The 18566-nt window shown below is 35.4% G+C and overlaps 1 protein-coding gene across 1 annotated transcript in view; it reads right to left on the reverse strand.

The window, feature by feature from the left end:
* Positions 1-18566, reverse strand: part of LOC128027581 (teneurin-3-like) — a 110408-nt gene that overhangs the window by 14474 nt on the left and 77368 nt on the right. The window contains exons 12-20 of the mRNA XM_052615321.1: positions 16431-16616; positions 15561-15587; positions 14150-14296; positions 13805-14012; positions 12136-12255; positions 9451-9712; positions 8262-8529; positions 7366-7509; positions 1031-1280 (exon numbers count right to left, since the gene is read on the reverse strand). Coding sequence (XP_052471281.1) covers positions 1031-1280; positions 7366-7509; positions 8262-8529; positions 9451-9712; positions 12136-12255; positions 13805-14012; positions 14150-14296; positions 15561-15587; positions 16431-16616 — 1612 coding nt within the window. The remainder of the gene's footprint in view (positions 1-1030; positions 1281-7365; positions 7510-8261; positions 8530-9450; positions 9713-12135; positions 12256-13804; positions 14013-14149; positions 14297-15560; positions 15588-16430; positions 16617-18566) is intronic.

An 18566-nucleotide genomic window follows, 5' to 3' on the forward strand; every position in this document is an offset into this window, starting at 1 on the left:
GAGTGACTAATGTGATGAAGACTGCACAAACAACCAGAGTCCCAGGTATGAACACAGGAAATCTTGCAGGGTCAAACGTGGTAAACAAATGGCAGATGACGGTGTTAATAGTATCTGAATTGCTTTTTTACTGAAAATTTGTGGAAATAAAGAAAAAGGTTAAATGAAGTCATTTGAATGTGGACTTCACATTACAGTGCGAGCTGGAGGTGATTAATGCTTCCATAAACTCACTTTTTGATTGAGAATCATGTAGCTCCATGTGACAATGTACAGAGTGCATGCGCATTTGTCCTCGGGGATCCCCCCACACAACAGGATTTCTGATAGCATATATTCATCATGTTGCATATTTATGATTTGAAATCGCTGCAGCCCCGACGTTCAATTCAATCACTCTTAACACACCCCATACCACAGGAAAATTGCCCCATTTATCTTGTAGTGTATGCCCCACTTTAGTTAATTAGGGAAACTTTTTTTTTCTTCTTCTTATATTTATATTTTATTTCACCTTTTTTAATAACAAAAACAACACTGATTCTTAACACTGTATGTGGCAACGTGTTGAAATAAAATTATGTTCTAAAATTCTGTGTATTTCAAAGTAGTTTTGAAATAAATCAAATTCTTTGACAGAATTGACTTTTCTAACAGGCTAAAACATAACACTCTGTCAGCACACTAAAATCTAAACGTCTCTAAATTCATCCCCTTTCAACCACTGCTGCTACAGCTATCGAAGCACTGCTTACAAATTCACAGCATTAAACCATAAATTTCAAGACAATTACTGTCAGACTTTAAAAATTGCCTGCTGTGAGAATTGGTGCCACTATTATGCAAAATCTGAAGTCCTTCGTTTCTTCATTTTGTGAGGACTAATTTTGTGGATTACTTTTAAATGTTTTGTAGAGAGACTGTCTAGATGCTGCCTCTCTGCATGCTGTGATTTGTCACCAAATGTCTCCTCAAGTATTCTACTAGATTTCCTTGCTGCTGAATCACCCATCCGGTTGTCCTCACTCACCTGAGCTCCATGACACTGGTAACATTGCCTGATGGATAGATGCGTCTGATGTAATTGAAGTCGCCAACATACAGGCTCCCATCGATGCCCCATGCAAGAGCAACAGGAGCCAGCAGTTTGTTTCCCTCCGCCTGTCCATTACAGCTTGGGCAGGAGATGCTTCTGCGTCTGCCATTCCCCATTATGGTGCTGATGATGGGAGGAAGCTGGGAGAGGAAGACATTCTCGCCACTTCCCTTATACAGGATCCCTGAGACACCAGAAAAAAAATAAAAATAAATTAATATATATATCTTATATATATATCAAAATCACATAGACCCAGGAATAGAACATTATTAGTAGTAGTAGTAATAATTTATTAAAAATGTATTAATTTGTTTTATATAGAGAAGCGGAGAAATGCTATTCTTATCTGACTCCACAACTTCAGATGCTCTTGTAATCTGGGGTGAAAAAAAAAAGAGTAGATGGTTTCCTTTTTCTTTTCTTTTTTGGAATGTCCTCAACTAAAGATAAAAGTTCCCTGGACATCACTATGAAAAGGGGACACTTAGTGCTGTGATCTTCTTGAACTTCCGTTAGAAACTCCATTAATGTGGAGCTACCATAATGAACATTTTTACTATGGATGATTAGACTTCAACTTTGGAAATAAATTAAGCACTTCTTGAGCAGTCTAGTTGTAAGCAAAATTACATATTTTATATTTGATATTAGTCTTTGTTATTTATTTTATTTCAATGCAATTTAGAACATGTATATGAAAATAAGCAGAAGGATACATATATTGCATTTGCATAATAGGCGCTATTCTATGATTTGTGTCAATTCAAAAATTGTTTTATTAAAAATATAAATGTTCTACATTTTAAAAAATGTAGAACTAATCAGGTAATTTTATTTATTATGATACTGTCTCATTATTTAGTTTTTCAACAATTGAAATATATTTTACAACATGTTTAGAGAAAAGCTTATGCCACAAAATAGCAGTTTTGATAGCAAAACTATGACAGTCCCCCAATAGAGAAAAAATAAATAAATAAAATTACAAAAAAAGAATAAGGTCCTCGGGCATGGCATTAAATGTACCAACCGGAGACATTTTGATCACCTGAGAGGGTAGTGATTACACAGCTGTCTGCTTTATTTTCCAACCCATATATATCTCAGCTTCTAAAACCTTTGATCGTTTAAATTATTTTAACACCCCTTTCTGTCCAAGACTTAGCGACCAGCTTGGGTCATTACAGATAAATATTTCAGTCCTGTGAAAATTTAACTTGTTTCTTTTTGGGGTTGGCTTCAAAGAGGAACTTCAAAGGGAAGTGCCATGCCCAGGGCCATAAATTATTCATACTGAGCAACATGTTAGACTTTCAACACTTGCTTTGGCCTATTAATCACATCATAAATACTGCACTGAACTACACTCCCATTGGCTGGCCAATACATCTCAAGTTCAGTAACACGCTACATCAGTGGCTACACACAATCACCTCTGCTTTGTAATTGGTTCAGAGGCCGCACATTAAAACTATATGAGTCTGAAACTGTTCAGTTTCAAATGTTTTTAATTTATTATTATTATTGTTATTGTTGTTGTTATTATTATTATTTTCTTATTTTATGCAAGTAAACAAGACAAACCAAAGTGTCAGAAGCAAAGCAGAGAGACTCTTTTGACTCTTCTAATGGAATGTGGTCTACTCCGATCATGGAAATACAGAAAATAGATAACACTGTGGTCGAATAGTTGGCCCAAATACTAACAAGTTGACTAGTTTGTGATTATTTTGTTTTTTCCTAGATAATTCAGATATTTTTAGCAGAGGTGCTTTAATTATCACATACTGTAAAGCGTAGTGTACTTTAGCAGTTAGTCAAGTCAGTCCAATTTGTATAGCACTTTATATTCAAACTTTTATGCCTATAATTCCCTAACATATGGATGGGCAATGTGATGATAAATAACAATGACATAAATGTTCCTGCATTTAGATCTAGCCATATATTTATTTTGTATTGATTTTGTGTAGCAGATATATGTGTACCTTAGTGGCATGACTGAGTGAATGTAATTAAAGTCACAAAACTGAGGTAGTGTCGGTTGATTTCACTGAAAGATGGAGTTATGACAATTTGATTAAAGAGATAAAAATAAAAAAAACCTTTGACAGTAAAATCTTTTAGGAAAATCTTCAGCTACTTCCCATTTTAAAGCACCAGCCATTCAGACAGAAATCGGAGCTGTTACATCACATCTTGGCATGTCAATATAAAAAAAAAAATGTCTTTGCAAAACGTCAAAACGTCAGTTGCATTCTGTATAGCTGGTTTTGAACTATAAAAAACTGTGTTTCTTGCGTAAACACAGCCAAAGAAATGTGAACCTGAAAACGTCCTAATTATACAGACCATCTAGATGTTTTAAAAAATCTGGAGATTTGCACATCACCAGTCACCCATCTTGAATGCACTGTGTTACTGATGAGACAAATCAAGTGCATCCAGTGCCAAGTCTCATCGGGCATTCTTCTTTAGTGTGATGACTGTCACTTTAGCAGCGAGCGTGGTAAACTGTCATTGGCTGAAATCAGCTGTTAGTTCACAGAGTGCTTAAATGACACAAAACCCTCTGCAATTCTGAACTGCATGCGATTCATGGCTAATGTCTTCCCATGTGCAGCTAAACAGGGTGCATAGCAATTTGTTCCTGCTTGATTAAGCCCTGCCATTGATTAATTGATTGAGAGGAGGACTGGAATGAAGACAAAGTCAAATGGGATCTTGAGAACACCCAGCTCAATAGAAGATGCTGTTCTCATTCAGAGGTCTACAATGTACTATTAAGTAAGAAGAATTGGTCTGGGTGGATGCTTTTAAGTGTGACTCAAGAAAGCCACTGACCTTGGCAGCAAGACAAACCAGTGACACTTACTCAAACTGTGATTGCTGCATTGCATTGCCCTGATCTCATTCTGCACAGTGCACACTACTTATGAACCACTGTTCAAATACAAAGAAGACAATAATGAACTTCTATATATACCAAGATTTGACTATAAATCCTATTCAAAACCCTGTGCAGCCAGAACAACATTAACAATATCTCATATATTGATTGGAATAATCGACATTGCTGTCATGAAGGCATTGTGGGTGGTTGCCAGGATATTGCTATGGAGTTACTAAGATATTCTGGATGGTTTCTTACTAATAACATTCAATGTCTTTGTGATACTTTATTCCCTATTTATTTTTTCTTTCTTTCTTTCTTTTTTGTCTTTTCTTCAATGTGAAGTAACAATAAAACTAATTGCTTAGAAAAGTAATTACAGAAATGTCCTTAAGCCACTAGATATCCATAGCACAAACTGTGTGCAAGCATTGCAATAACCATAAATTACATGCAGCGTCACAAAATAATTACATTTAAAGTGCATGTTTTTCATTAGTGTTTGTCATTACCGTGCAGCGTGGATGCTGTAAATCAGGGCCTGATTAACTTGTGACTTTATTGCTAGACCTTTTCGTGAAAAGCAGTCGATTCGGTTTGGCCACTCTCAGCTACATATTAATGTTTATGAAGTACAACAAAGTTATAAATGGAAATTTCATTCCATGTCATCAACAGTAATGCGATGCTTATGCTTATTGATTATTCACTGAGCAAACATGCTGATCAAATAGCAATGGGATAAATACAACTTTTGTAAATGTCAAGCAAACAAGCTGAATATCAAATCTTCCAGGTGTTCTGCAGCATTCATAAAGGCGCTTCAGGCCAAGCAGCCTGCAATATCAAAAAAGTTTAACACCTATAGTGGTGTCCAAAAGTAAGAGACAACATTAAACTTTACCCCAACCCCCCCCCCCCCCAATTTTTTTTTTTAACTTTTAGGATTTAACAATAAACCATTTAAAATGTCATAAAACCAAACATAAATATATTTTGTCAATATTTCTAGAGAACAAATAAAATGAAAAAAACATTTGATAAGTGTTCTAGAATTAGTTAAACATCTTTAATATTTGCAATGAAGTTAAGACAAAAAAGAAGAATCACTGAAGTCACTAATTACATAAGCAACTTAGTAACACTGTTGATGTGAACTTTGTACTGATGGTTAGTTATTCTTCCTTTGGTAAAAAAGTACAATATGCACTTTGGCTCATTCTCAAATCGTGCTGCAGAAAATGATCAGCAAACTCGTGGAAATCATGCTGCTTGAGTACTGCTCTCAAAAGAACAAACAAAATACTTTTATGAAATTCGACAAAATGTTTCAGTTCAATCATTTCAGCTGGTGTGCTAATAACTTTTATAATACATTTGTTTGCATTCTATTAGAAAAATAGAACAATTTGTGTAATAGCTTTTTAGTCGATGTAATAAATTTTGGAGATAAAGACTAAAATCACAAAGAGCATGGATGTGTCATAAGGAAAAGCTCAGCAATGGGATGTAGCTCGTTCTCAAACACACACATATTCCCAGGCACACATTTTGCACAGCTGCTGACTGCTGATCAGACCTGTAAGCCATAGATATGAGAGGCTCTGCATTATCAATCAGTGAGACAAATGGGACTGTCAAAGAGAAGATCTCCCTTTGGCAAATTGATTACATTTGTGACATGCTCTTCAGGACAATATGTTTTCCCATCTCCATCACTTCCAATGCCTTGCTTCAGATGTACAAAAATCCACTAATCGAAAGATTGTAAAGGTGACATCCCCAAATGCGCAAAGCTTTCATCCAATTTATAAAACTCAGATTAAACAGGTTGAGCCAGATTAATGTTTTAAGCTTTTTAAGAGCTATTCTTCTTAGAGTAAATTTATAAGTCGATGCCTAAGAAGATTATGAGCATGTAGATAAATAATGAGTAACCCGTGTAAAACTCACCTTACCAGAAACCTAACAACAGAGTTATGAGAAGAACAGACGATCATGTTATGGATTCATAGATTTAATAGAGCTGAGAGCTCTAGGAGATATGCTCTATGCCTCAGTGCTTTCCATCAGAATATGAGATCCTGGGCTTTTTGTTCCATCACTTTCAACTCTGTCTGTGATTTTGTTGTTGTTGACAGATTTAGTACACAAAAACAGTAAAAACAATGCAGTAAAAACAATACATAACCCTAACCCTAACCCTAATCTTCAATTCAAAGTCTATGAACTAAAGCAGCTAATAATAATAATAATAATAATAATTATATCCCCAAATATTTACCATAACAAATAAATTAAATACGGCATAATAAAGTGATATGGATTTGGCAAATCAATTAAACGCACTATTAACTAATCAGTAGTAACTATGAAATTATCAAATTTGAACACCAAAATATTTCTTTAATAATGGTATAATCTAAATGAGATAACGATATACTGTAAGCTATCTCTATATCTTTGAAAATCTGCAGTTGGTGTAATCCACTCTGACGCTTGAGGTGTAAAATGAGATTTTAAGACTTATTGGTAGGCTTAAACCAGATAAACTGTCTAGAGGTGCAAAAATAAGGGTTGAGCAGACGGACATGACCATTTGTCCGTTAGGTCGTCGGATTAAAGGATGTAAAAATCCCAAGGCCAACTGGGCATTTAGACAGCAATCAGAAAGAGGCTTAAAATCTTTAGTTCAGGCAATAAGGAACAATCAGATGTTGTCACACTAACTAACTCTAAAGAAACAACCTGAGTCAACCGCACCTGAAAAGTGTCAGTCGTTTTCATTTAGGACAATAGAATGTGCTGCAGACCCAACTTCTTTTCCAAAAATGCATTATTAAATATGACTGCTGGGCCCGGTTGAAACTGTGCACACATGATCATTTACCAAGAATAAAAAGATGCCATTATGTGTGTGATTATGGAGATTTAAGCTGACAGAATGAGCTTCCCTGTCACCCTGTTTCATTATGAAGACAAAGGAACAAGGAATGTCTGGTGGAATAATGCCACATTTCCATATCCATGCTTGTGTTTTAACGACACTTTTATTGAATTAAGCTATAAGTATGCATTCTGTGCCTGAAAACTGGATAAAGTTCATTCAGCCAAATCATATCCCCCATAATGTTGGAGAGAACAGCTCTGACTTGGCACGCAATGTTAATGATTCTGATTTAATCTGTCATCACTGTGAGCGATTAGCCCTTTCAAACTCTCCTTTATCATGTGCAAATGAGGCAATGAAGCGTATTTCATGTTAGAATGAATATTTATGACAATGAGTCCAGGTAGAGACACTGACCCCTGAATTGGTGAGGGGACATTTCCCGTGTGGTGGTTCCGGTGGGGTTTGATAAGTGATTCCTACCGTTTGACACATCCAAGATGTGATGCTTATCCAGGGTCCATCCGCCTATGTTGGAGGCCTCCAGCTCATATCCTTGCAGCGTGGCTGTCCGCTTTTCCCATAGGATCACATTCAGGCATGATTCATACTCAAAGCCCACGGACACTACAGTATAGAAGGGAGAAAAGGGCAAAAGCTATCTATTATCTTTAAATGTTTTTCTACCTAATTTGACATAGGTTTCATGTTTAAATCATTGAAATAAAGCTAACATTTTCAAGGATACCTTTATATGCAAATATTTAAAGAATATATAATTTTAAATGCTTCAGCAAATAGCATGATTATAACAAGTCCAGTCATAGCAACATTTTCCATATGGGCCTGTGACCTTTTGAAAGCTTCATTTGCAGACTGATTATTCATAGAAAGAGCAGCCATCAGTATATAGATGGGACTAGAAAAATACTGCTGCTTATACCTTTTATTTATTGCTAGAACACGACCCAGTGTCAGTTTAACAAAAGCTTGTTGGGATCACAATTAAGCACATGATGCATATTCAACAAAATTAGATTGGCTTTTGAACTATGTGTATTTTCAGCAAGGTTTAAATCATTTTGTGCCAGTATTAAAATGAAACCATATTATCGTCCTGTATTCTGTGTCCTAAATCCCTTTAACAACCATCAGTTCAAGGTTCAGAGAATATTAATATTAAACTTCTGGTCTGTTTAATAAAAAGCCCTCTTCTCCTAAACAGTCTGACTTGTACTATCAGTTTATAGTTTGAAATATCTGGGTGAAAAAAAAAAAAGATTAATCTGCTCCTGGTTTAAATCAGTCCAATTTAATAATATATTCATACACAGAGGGCTTTATATAGATCTATTTCCTCCCATGGTTCCACTACTCACCTACAGCCTCTGCGAGTCCATAGACTCTCTGACTGTATGCATCTGTCTTGTCCCAGATAAAGCTGTAAGAGAGCCGGGGTGAAGCTGGGAACTGCTTCTGAAACATTCTGCCCTCCACAGCCACCATGAGGTGGACCCGAGCCAAGCCGAAGGGAACGCTGGACTGGGTCAAGATGACCTTCAGAACAGGTTTGTAGGCTGAAGTACGTGAGCTCAAGTAAATCAAGTCTAAATCACTCCCAGGAATGGCGGTGTGCTCATGAAGAACCTGTGATTAAAAATGTGCACAAGATATGAAGTTAATTGCCTGTAGTGTAAATTTCCTCTTTAAAACTGTATTTTAGATCAAATAAAGGCAGCCTTGGTAAGCATAAGACACTTATTAAAAATATTTAAAAATCTTACTAACCCTAAACCTTTGAATGGTTGTGTATGGCAATCTTGATGTTAAGAGTTTGAAAAAAATAAAAAAATAAAATGAAGATGCTTTATACACATTCAGACTGAGGCTTTTTAAAGGGTTAAAAAACAATCAATGCAATTTTCAAGCAGCGTCATACAAACATATTCAGAATAAGTTACCAAGCATTTCCACAAAAAATATCTACTTTCATTATATCTGATCCCTGCTGACTTCCTCTTGTAGCCTAAAAGTGATTTATGTTAAAGCATAAAATGTAAGTTGTTTCTGTCACAGGAACATGATATAGTACGCCACTGTCAGCATTAATTCAGAAGCAATACCTGCGTGGTGGTCTTTTAAGAATATCTGCTTACCCTCACAGTACAGTATATTCTGTAAGTAAAAATCACCTGGTTCTCTCATATATTGTAGTGTCATTAAATCACACAGCTCAGATGTACAGAGCCCCACACATGAGATACAAAAAAAAAAAAAAAAAAAATTGATTTACTATTGCGATTCTGCTATAGCGTGTGCACAATTTATAAATTGAGTGAACGAAATAGTAATTCGAGGGAACGCAATAGTAATCGTGTGAACTTTTTAGTACATTGAGGGAACGAATTAGTAAATTGTGCACACGATTTAGCCTACTATTTTTTTCCTGCATGTCATGTGCGGGGCTCCGTACAGATGAGCTTAAGGTACACAGTCAAATTTATTTAGATTTTAAGGAAAAATGAGCCGAGACTCATTTTACTCCAGATGTGATGTGGTACTTCTCACCTGTGTCTCAGGAATGATGGGGCTTGCCTCGGGGCTGGAGCGGTAGAAGGTGGAGAGTGGTGACGCTGTGATTCGGGGAGAGGGTCTGTCAAGGCCACTAAATTCACAGGTTTGCATGTCTTTTTCTTCTTTTCTCATCACCAGTGTGTCCATCACATGGAAAACTCTCCATGACAACCACACCGTGCGAAACACAGCGGAGTATGGAGCACGCACAAAGCGCAATATCAATGCTGTGCCTCCGTTCACCAATAAATCAAACCTGCAGGTGGACAAATCAGTCTTCAGAACAGTGCTCATGCATGCTTGACAAATAAATTGGTACTATGATGGTACCATGGTACAGAGATAGTAAGTCATTAAAAATAATATTAATAATACGGTATTGCTACAGTTCCCATTGCTACAGTTCATGTCATTACCAGTATTAACCATGCTAATAACCATGTTAATTCAAAACTAATGTTTTATGTGGTTTGCATGAGAATGTATAAAATGAAAATAAATTATGTAGTGTTATGTCATATACTCTGCTATATTTTTTTAAGAAATCTGTACTTTTATTCAGCAAGGATTAAGGATTGACAGTGACGACATTTATGATGTAACAAAAGATTTACATTAGAAATACATGCTGTTTTTCATGAACACATTAAGCACCACAACTGTTTTCAACATTGATAATAATAAGAGAAGTTTCTTGAGCAGCAAATCAGCATATTACAATGATTTCTGAAGGATCATGTGACACTGAAGAATGGAGCAATGGCTGCTGAAAATTCAGCTTTGTCATCATAGGAATAAATGACATTTTAAAATACATAACATACACATTAGCATTTAAATTGTAATAATATTTCACAGCATTACTATTTTGCTGTATTTTCCTGTAGAATGTAGCCTTGGTGAGTAAATGAGACTCATTTCAAAAACATTAAAACATCTCTAAACTTTTGAACAGTAGTGTATATTTACATAATAATTCGCTATTTTTATGAAAGATATAGCTTGTGCCAGAATCTCTCATTGTTTGTGTGGGGGCAGAGGGCATGTGAAGGCTAAGCGTGATTCATCATTTCCTGTTATCAAACTCATAAGCACATGGGTCCTCTCCAAATTACGTGGTTTGTTAGCCTCATCAAAACCGTTAGTTATTGATGTCTTCCACGTTTCATACCCTACTCTAAAAATGTATCTGTTTCATTTATCCAATGAAAATAACAGCTAGATAACATGGCAGACTTCACTGTCTTTTATCAGTAGTTCGCTGGCACACTCAAGATGTTCTACTAGTTGATGAGAGTAGGGTTTCAGATGTGATGTAACTTTCTTAAGTTTGAAGGATTTGGATGAGAGATCTGGAGGTAGCAGTTAGAGCAGGACCTATTAGCATGCTATAGTGAGGAGGTAGGTACAGATTTGGAAATGAAGGGGCGGCTCTTTGAAGTCGTGCTCTATATGAGCTGCTGACTCCCCTGCCTGGAAGGGGAGAGATGAACGGTGCGGTGACTTTTTTATATACACACAAACATACACATCCATGCAGTTCCACTGCCTTGAAATTCTCCCTAACTGCCCCTGTCCCTTTTTACAATCCTGGCATGGCTGGGCCACTGTTCCAGAACATCAGACTTTAAAGCTGTTTCTTTGCCTCTGTTTCCCCTTGGACACGCTTGCTAACCAAGAGCAGACACCAGCACTGAACAAGCATGATTATCTGAAACCCGTTCCCCTGTGTGCAGGTTTTTAGGAGGGATCTGGATATACTGGATATCAGCCTTCCTTCTTTAGAGATGAAGATCCATCCCTCGAGTATTTTTTTTCTTTCAATAAAAAAAAAAGTTTTGAATGCATTTAAGTCATGCCTTAGTTAAAGGCATATGGTCGTCACACATACCCCTGCAAACTCCCAGATATGTGACCTTTGAGTAGATGACTCACATTAACTGAGTGATTCTTGATAATGATGGATGATGACTAAAGGGATTATTATAAAGGTACAAGAAGGTCAGACGGCCCCAGAATCAGCTCAGAACTGAAAGTTAAACCCTGTAGACTGCTTTAATGTTGCATAATTAGAGTTAAAATGGTGCTTGAAAGATAACATATTCATCTTTTCACTGTATGTGTGTGAAGATTTGACTGATAAATCAGTCTTACATCCTTCACTGACTTTTAATTGGTCAGAATAGTTAAGAAATTACCATCTAATTCATGTAAATCATAATTTGTCATACTCAAAATCTAAATTACTGCTGTTTTAATGTGTGTGTGTGTGTGTGTGTTGTAATCAAAATGTGGTTTTAAAAATCTTTAAATTATATAAATAAAATGTAATTCTAAATACTTTTAACTTATATAATCAATTTAAATGTTACATTATGTAAATATTATGTACTGTATGTAATATTGTTATATATGAAACGATCATAAAAGACATGCATTGGTCAAGTTGTTGTTGTGTTGCCTTTGAGTGACAGTAACACTGACATGGGGATGAGAATGTGCCTGTTTGTGTTGATTTGACTTGATTCCCACTCACTGTGGGAAGCAGTGAGATGTAAATAGGAATTTGCATAAAACTATGCAAAATGGTTTCTCACTGACTACCTTAAGAATAGGTATTAGCATAATTGTGTTTACGTATGTGCTCGTCTGTGTCTGAGTAAACATATCTGTACGTACATGCCATCCTGTCTGGTGATGGTATAACCCTGCTGGGGGTAATGCAGAAGGGACACATTCACCCCAATCAGTGGAGTGCCGTCACTGGTCACCACCTGTCCTCGCACTACAGACACCAAGCTTTTAAAGAAACACAAACACATTTACAAAAACACCTGAATGAAAACAAAGTTTTTTTAAGATCAGCAGGATATTTGTTAAAAAAAACAACAAAAAAAACAATAAGCAGCATTGAATTTTATATTTTTTATACAAAATGAAATTAATTAAAATAAAAGTTAAATAAAAAGTTAAAATAAAAAATGCCAATTTCTAAAATGTCTCAATACACTGCACCTAACCTTCTGTCATTCTGTTTTGATAATCTTAACAGACATAATTACAGCACAAATTATTTTACCAAGCACCATTAAGTGCCTGACCTGCAATCTTTATCTTTAGTCTAATTCTGTGATCATTTCTCACTGTGCGAACAAAAGAAACCTCAGGGCAGGATGAGAAGTTTCCTCATCAAGGCATAATCAAAAGCTTCATCAGCCAAATATCAAGAGATTCTAACATGTGAAGACAAGCAGCAATTTTCATATTGTTAACTTTTGTCTAAAAACACCAAAGGTCAAAGAACATATTCACTCGAGATTCCAAAACTTAAGAGCTGCAAAGGTGAGGAGCTCAATATTTTCACTGAAAAAGTAATAATTTCCTAGTACAAGTACATGGCACATTAGCTTTTGGTACAAATCAAACCAACATTGGATAGCTTTTCTATCTGCAATATGAAAACAGCATAAATTAGATATGACAATATGGAGGCTTCAAAAAGAGAAACTGAAGTTCTGAATTCCTATCAAAAAGGAAATCCTTTTAGTTTTTTAGTTTTTTTGTATGAGTATGGGAGGCTTGCTCTATTTTCCCATGCTGTTAGATCTATGTGTTACTGTATGAAATGTTACAAAAATCACTTTAAGATTGTGGGAAAAATTGTGCAACACATCAAACGGCATCACAATTACTTGCATAGCCAGAAGGCCTTTCTATGCATAATGCATTTTAATATGTTATACCACTGATAAATAAAACATGAAATAGAGTCATTATCGGGATATTAAGCCATGTGTCTCAGAGAGAAGCTTAGAATTATATATATAAATATATATATATATATATATATATATATATATATATATATATATATATATATATATATATAAACACAATTTTGTTGTTTAAAATCTTTTTTTTTACATTATTAAAATATTTTTTTTAAATAATGTTAATTTCTGAAAGCAGTTAAACTAGCAATTTTAAAGCTAGAATAAAATATGTTTTAACATTATTAAAAAGTCATAAACAATAAAATGCAGCTTTCTAAGCTATACTGGAAGTATTAAAGGGATAGTCCACTCACAAATGGCAATTCAGAGATGATTTACGCAAACCTCTTTAGGAACACAAAAGAAGATGTTTTGAAGATACATTTTGTTTCCTACAATAAACAACATTGTGGTCCAATGACAAAAAAATTAGAATTTTCTTTTGTGGTAATATCCATTTTTGGGTGAAGAATCCCTTCCAGCCACATTTTTTAGTTCACTGTAAACCAGGTCCCATTACTCTTCCTAAATCCAAACCTATTTGATTGTTCTTCAGCAGTTCAAGATCTCCTAACCTGCTGTTGAATGTGTTTTCCCCTGGTAGGGTATGTATGCCCCCTGGAGCTACCAGAAAGCTGACGCGCTGATAGAAGCCCTGAGCATCTGGAGAAGGTGAGCTGAGGTATCGCATTGCGCTGGGATCTGGAGCCCCGTGGCAATACATCTGATCATGACAGACGCTGTGAATGCAACAGTCTGGGTCCATACAGTCCACCAAGCCATCTAAAACAACAGCAAGGGACTTTAGAACTACATAATCAGTGCTTTTTTAAGTTATGCAGACATTTGTTAGTACAAAAGTGGGAGCACCATCCTTTTAAAACAAATATTAACTCCCTAACTTCTTGTCATTTTCTCACCTCCCTCGTTGTCATTGCCATCAGAGCAAAGGGTTTCCATGGCGACATCACACCCTACCCCTCTCCATCCCGACTGGCAGAGGCAGTGCCATCCGTTCTGGTCCAGTATGCACCTGCCGTTGTTGTTACACAGCCCTGGACAGCTATCTGCCGGGACAAATTCATCAGTTATACATACTGACCAATCAGCAGCCAAGGATGTGTCAAAGTGGTGAAGAACTCACCATAGAGAACTGCGTAAACATACAGGGGAAAACAGGGTGAATGTGTTTTAGTTACTCAAACATTTGGAACTTGACATTTTAAAGACATCGGACAGGACTGGGGGACAGCTGTAATTTCACATGAAACAGCTGGACAAAATATGCGCTTTAGTATTGTAGAAAACAAACAAACAAAAAAAAGATTTTTATTACTTATTATTTTCTGCTCTCCATTTCTAGTGGAATAGGTTAATATATTCAGCTAAATACCAGCTAGACGAAAAAATTTGCAAAATAAAATAGAAGGAAAAAATGAATAATATAAAATATTCATTAGGTATCTGAGCAGCTTAGAAAAGTTAAAAGAACGTTCTTATGAAAAATGCTATCAAATTACACATCAAGTAGTGTCCATGTGAATTAACAGCATGCTGAGCTGCACAGCACAAGTGCAGTGAGGGTTTATCAGACAAGTGCTCCATCATATCCTTTGTTACAGAATGTGTGAAGTCAAAGGAAACTGCAAAGGAAATGCTAAATTAAGGAGCTTAGCAGCTGTTAATTATTACATTAAGAGACAGTGAGATGTACAACAATGGGAATTTGGGTAATGCAAATGTGTATATGTGCATGGACTGACTGATGATTTTGTGTGTGTTTTTGTATGCCTGCAGTTACACTGTATAAAACAGGAAACCTGAAACCGAACATGTGGGGACACATTAATACAAGATACATAGACATAATGAAAGTCATGCTTGAGAGACAGAGGGGTCAGAGCCACATGCTCTCTTCAGGGCAACATGACCTTTACCTCTATATCCTATCCAGTCTGCTATCATGAAGAGACATTCAGGGAAAAGAATTAAACATGGGTTGTTATACCGCAGTTTGCAGTGATTTAGTGTCATTTTTATAGACAGTCCAGGCAGCCTCTGCTGGTTACACATACCTAATATGCTGCTGCGGCTTACCCTATCCTCAGTAAATATGACATTTCATGATATTTGCTGAAGAGCCCGATTAGAGGAAGGCACAAATGCTTTCACAATTTTTTTTTTTTTTTTTTTTTTGTAGAAGCAAGGTATGTGAATCTGTGAATCTGCTTTTCAATTCATAAACATTTATATTAAATGAAAATTTAATTGAAGAGAAATTTAAGACAACACACAGAAAGCAAACATATTTGATGAAAGTAAGCACTGTACCTTTTATTTTGCTGTCCAAAAAGTGAGCTATGGTGATAAAATGAATCAAAGGGAAAGAATGGAAGAAGTCATTCAGATGCAAAATATGAATTTGTTCAATGCAAACTATGCAATAAATGTACCTATTAAGCCAACTTGCAAACTGAGAGTTCTCAGTCAAATTTAAAGACTGCATTTATTGGATCAGAAATACATTAACTGTGAATATTAATAGAATTTAAAATATATGTTTTCAACTTTAACATATTTTAAATGTAATTTATTCCTGTGAAGGCAAAGGCATCAGTGCCACATGATCCTTCAGAAATCATTGTAATATGCTGATTTTCTGGGCAAGAAACATTTTGAATTATCAATGTTGAAAATTTGCTGTTCTTTATTTTTGTGGAAACCACAATATGTATTTTAGTGCTGGGCAATGATTAACATTTTGTAATTGTGATTAATCACATTATTGTCTATGATTAATCACAATGAATTGTATGTTATGCACAAAACTAATAATGCATTCAAAAGTAGTGTATTGTGCACTTTTTTCATTTAGAAGTAAACCTACTGCTATAAAAACAAAAGTGTAATAATGTTTGGTTTGCAAACACTTTAAACAAATAAGGTGCTTTTTACAGCAGTGTTCCTTTTACATAGTAGCAGTTAAAATATTTATGGTAGCCTAAATCTCAACTTTTAATGACAGTAATGTAATTAAATTAAATATAAAACAAGCCATTTTACAGTTTTATTCATTTTTACTGACCTGTAAAACACAATTTTATTTGTGATATTTCCAAGTTTATACTCTGAGAACACTGAATAAGATACATTTTAAAGCTACTATAATAAAACACAAGATTCACAACAGGGTGAGCTCACCGATATTGCAGTTTTCTCCCGTCCAACCTTGGTGACACTCACACTTCCCCTTTCGACACACACCGTGCTCCCCACAGTGTGCCTGACACTCCTCCTGTTCACACCCTGCCCCTGACCAGCCGTCCGCACACCGACACACACCTCCAACACACACACCGTGAGGACTGCACTCCGATGTGCACATTTCTGAAACAAACAGCATTGTGTTTAAGTCATGAAATACAAGCGTACAGGAATACAAGTCAAAACATGTAGTTTGGAAAACAGCTATAGAAACAAAGCATGTTTTGTATAAAGTCACATACAGTAGCTTGCATTAATATATGTCATTGAATTAATCATTATGGATGCACAGATTCAAATACTTGTACATTCAATTTTAATTCTATTTAATTTATTTTAATGTGGGATAGACAATTAATAATTTAGCTGAATTGTAGCTTCCTAAAAGGGTAGTGCACCCTAAAATTTAAGTTCTTTCATCATTTACTCATGTAGGAACATGTAGGAATATATTTTGAAGAACGCTGGTATCTCAGAAATTGCTGGTAGCCATTGACTTACATAATGCTTTCCCCATACTCTAGAAGTCAGTGATTACTGAGAACTGTTTGTTTCCAAAAACCTTCAAAATATATTCCTTTAGGTTCAACCAAAGAAAGAAATTCATACAGGTTTGGAACATTGTAAAAGTGATAAATAATGACAGAATTTCCTGAGTAAACTATATTTTTCATTTGAGTTTTAGTTGAATTTAACTTAATATTCTATTTTTGTTAACATATATATATATATATATATATATATATATTTTTTTTTTTTTTTTTTTTTTTTTACAAAAATTTATTTGAGATCAATAATTTGTGGACCCATGAAGTACTTTTGCTGATCCCATCTTGAAGACCCCTGATCTACTTGTTGTCTCATCTGCGTTGACAAAACAAATTAGAAATTTTACGATAGCACCATGCTGAATTATAACTGCCATGACTAAAATGCATCTTTGGCACTCTAGTTCTCACTGCTGGGTTGTATTTGAATGTTGGGGAACAAATTGGCAGTAATCCTTTGATAGTTTTGTGCTAAAGCCAATGCACAATGGCTCTGAACTTGTCATCCTGCAAGCTGTGTCTGATAACATCCCTGGAGCTCTCCAGAGCATCCATCAACAAATACATTCACACACGTACACACACACACACACACACATTTTCAAGGACAAACGTCTCTTTTACAGAATCACACTGTGTTTGTGATTCTGTGTTTATCACAATGTTTTTGCCTTAAAATAATAATCTTTGTATATCATTCACTCTATTTTGTCTAGTAGGAAAAAATAGTTATTTTCATATATTTGCAACAAGAGGGTTTTTTATTTTGCTTATTTTTTAATCACTTGAATTTAATAATATGGATACATGCCAAAGAGAGTTTTGGAGGGTATATTTAATAGATAATTACATCCATAAGGCATAACCATATTCTGCAAGTGTCAGCAAACATTCTAGAGAGACATCTCAAATTAGGAAGACTTGGGTCCTTAGATGGTGCTTCAGCAGCTTCATTACTGAGTTTATATTATACATTCAATTTACCATCACCTTAAAATTTCCCAGTGGGCTGTAAACTATTAATCTAAATGAATTAACATGCACGCTGTAGAATTACATCTGCATGTCTGTTTCCAGTCCAACACCTATCTACATGTATTAAAACAACCCACAGGTCAAGACAAGATTGTAAGATTACATCTGTATGCGTCAGACAGCACAAGGCATTTCAATTTCCGGTATGTATTTTCTGCATAAATTCATATAAATCAGGCATTGTCTGCATTGAGCTAGAGATTCAGATAGAAAAGTATTAAGGCTAGAGATCCGGTTTACTGACATGCTGCAACCAGACAGCAATGTGTAGGACCATGTGTCTGATTACAGATAATGAGAGAAGCTTAGACTTGGATTGCCCCCATCCACCTTCATCTCAACTAATCATTATCTTCTGTTGTCAATACAGTAAACTGAAGTAAATATGTGCAATAACTTGAAATCTCAAGTTTTTCAGCATGTATGTTAACTCAATTCAGATATACTCTGTCTTGAATTAGTGATCAAGCGATTGGATGAGATTTGGGTT

Source organism: Carassius gibelio, chromosome A14 (assembly GCF_023724105.1).
Source record: "Carassius gibelio isolate Cgi1373 ecotype wild population from Czech Republic chromosome A14, carGib1.2-hapl.c, whole genome shotgun sequence".
Classification (NCBI taxonomy): Eukaryota; Metazoa; Chordata; class Actinopteri; order Cypriniformes; family Cyprinidae; genus Carassius; species Carassius gibelio.